The sequence below is a fragment of the Phaseolus vulgaris genome, chromosome 8, assembly GCF_051622355.1.
Source record: "Phaseolus vulgaris cultivar YP4 chromosome 8, ASM5162235v1, whole genome shotgun sequence".
Taxonomy (NCBI): domain Eukaryota; kingdom Viridiplantae; phylum Streptophyta; class Magnoliopsida; order Fabales; family Fabaceae; genus Phaseolus; species Phaseolus vulgaris.
In genome coordinates this window covers 45,674,646-45,676,206 of record NC_143505.1, presented here as the reverse complement: position 1 = coordinate 45,676,206, position 1,561 = coordinate 45,674,646, and the positions used below count along the sequence as shown (strand labels likewise).

The 1,561-nt window shown below is 50.5% G+C and overlaps 1 protein-coding gene across 1 annotated transcript; it reads left to right on the top strand.

The window, feature by feature from the left end:
* The first annotated feature begins 316 nt into the window (after nucleotides 1–316).
* On the top strand, nucleotides 317–958 carry LOC137825214 (uncharacterized). Its single transcript, XM_068630887.2, has one exon. The coding sequence runs from the start codon at nucleotides 317–319 to the stop codon at nucleotides 956–958; it is 642 nt and encodes a 213-aa protein (XP_068486988.1).
* Nucleotides 959–1,561: the final 603 nt, after the last annotated feature.

The following is a 1,561-nucleotide window of genomic DNA, read 5'->3' as shown; positions in this document are numbered from 1 at the left end:
TAGCGGAGAAGCTGAAGGTACCCCTCAAGACCGACAAGAGGCTCAGGCCCAACAAGAACGCCTGGTGTGAGTTCCACCAAGCATTCAACCATCCCATACGCAACTGTTTAGCACTGGGACACCAGCTAGATGAGTTGGTAAAGAATGGTTTCTTGAGGGATTACTTGCAAGAAAAGCAGATGACCGAGGACGTGGCGGTGACAGGCGGTGGCCCGGGGCATGAAGTTCCCGTGCATGTGAGATTCACACCATCCCAGGTGGTTTTTCGGGAGGAGGTTGTACCGCCTCTCAGCGAAGGAGATACGCACGGGCGGTGATGTCGGTAGAAGCACAAAGGGTCAATGATGCTTTTGATGTCGACCTTGTCTTCACCAAGGCCGACCTTCAGGATGTTGTTCCCCGTGACAACGACCCGGTGGTGATCTCAGTGGTAACCGCAGGAAGGAAGGTGCATCGTGTGCTAGTGGATCAGGGAAGCTCGGTAGACGTAATGTTCTGGACGATTTTCAACAAGCCGCAATTGTCCCCTGACATGCTAAGGCCCTATGATGGCTGCCTGTACGGTTTCGTGGGAGATCAGGTGGAGGTGTGCGGGCACTTAGAGCTGAGGACCACCTTCACAGATGGGACTGCATCCCGTACAGAAAACATCAGGTATCTGGTTGTCAATGCCTCCTCCGCTTATAACATGATGTTGGGTAGACCTACGCTGAATAGGTTGGGGGCTGTGTCGTCGACGAGGCACATGAAGATAAAGCTCTCTGACTTGGTAGGAAATGTGATAACCATCAAGTCAGATCAGAAGGAGGTCAAGAGATGTTACGAGAACATCCTCAAAACGAAGAGATGGGTATTCATGGTCACTACACGACCACTGTACATAGAGGAGGTCGCCCAGCCCGAGGTTAATTGCACCGAAAATGCTTGGACAAAGCAGAGATTGCCCGCGAAAAGATAGCCCGGGAGAGTAGACCTGATCCATTTGGCGATCCAGGGGAAAGAGACATTGGAGGAAAGGTCTCCAAACTTAGCAACACCCTCGACCAAACGGCACAGGATCTGAATACCGAGGTCTAACCTATCCACCAGAGGGCGAAGGAATGACACCTAATTGACTTAGAAGGTATGTTCGTAAAGATAGTTGAGTACAGGCTGAAGCCGGACTTTGAGAAGCATGTGTCCGGAATAGAAGTAGGGAAGTTTCTGGGTTTTTTGCTCACTAAGTGCGGTATAAAAGCGAACCCAGAAAGGTGCGCACTGACTTGGCGCATGTCTGTCTTGTTTAGATTTGCACTAGTTGGAGGAGTGGGCGACCTCCCTTACCAAGAGGGTAAAAAGGTGTTCATCAAGTTGAAGGAGTACTTAGCCAACCCTCTAGTCCTGTGCAAACCACAACCAAGCACGCCATTTAGTTTGTATCTAGCACCGATCGATCAGGCGACTAGTTCAGTCCTTGTTCAAGAACTGGATTAGTTTCAAAAACTCATATGCTTAGTGGGAGGAGTATGGCAGGGACCTAAGGAAAGATACCAGGAACTGGAGAAGGCGGCCCCATTGGCCT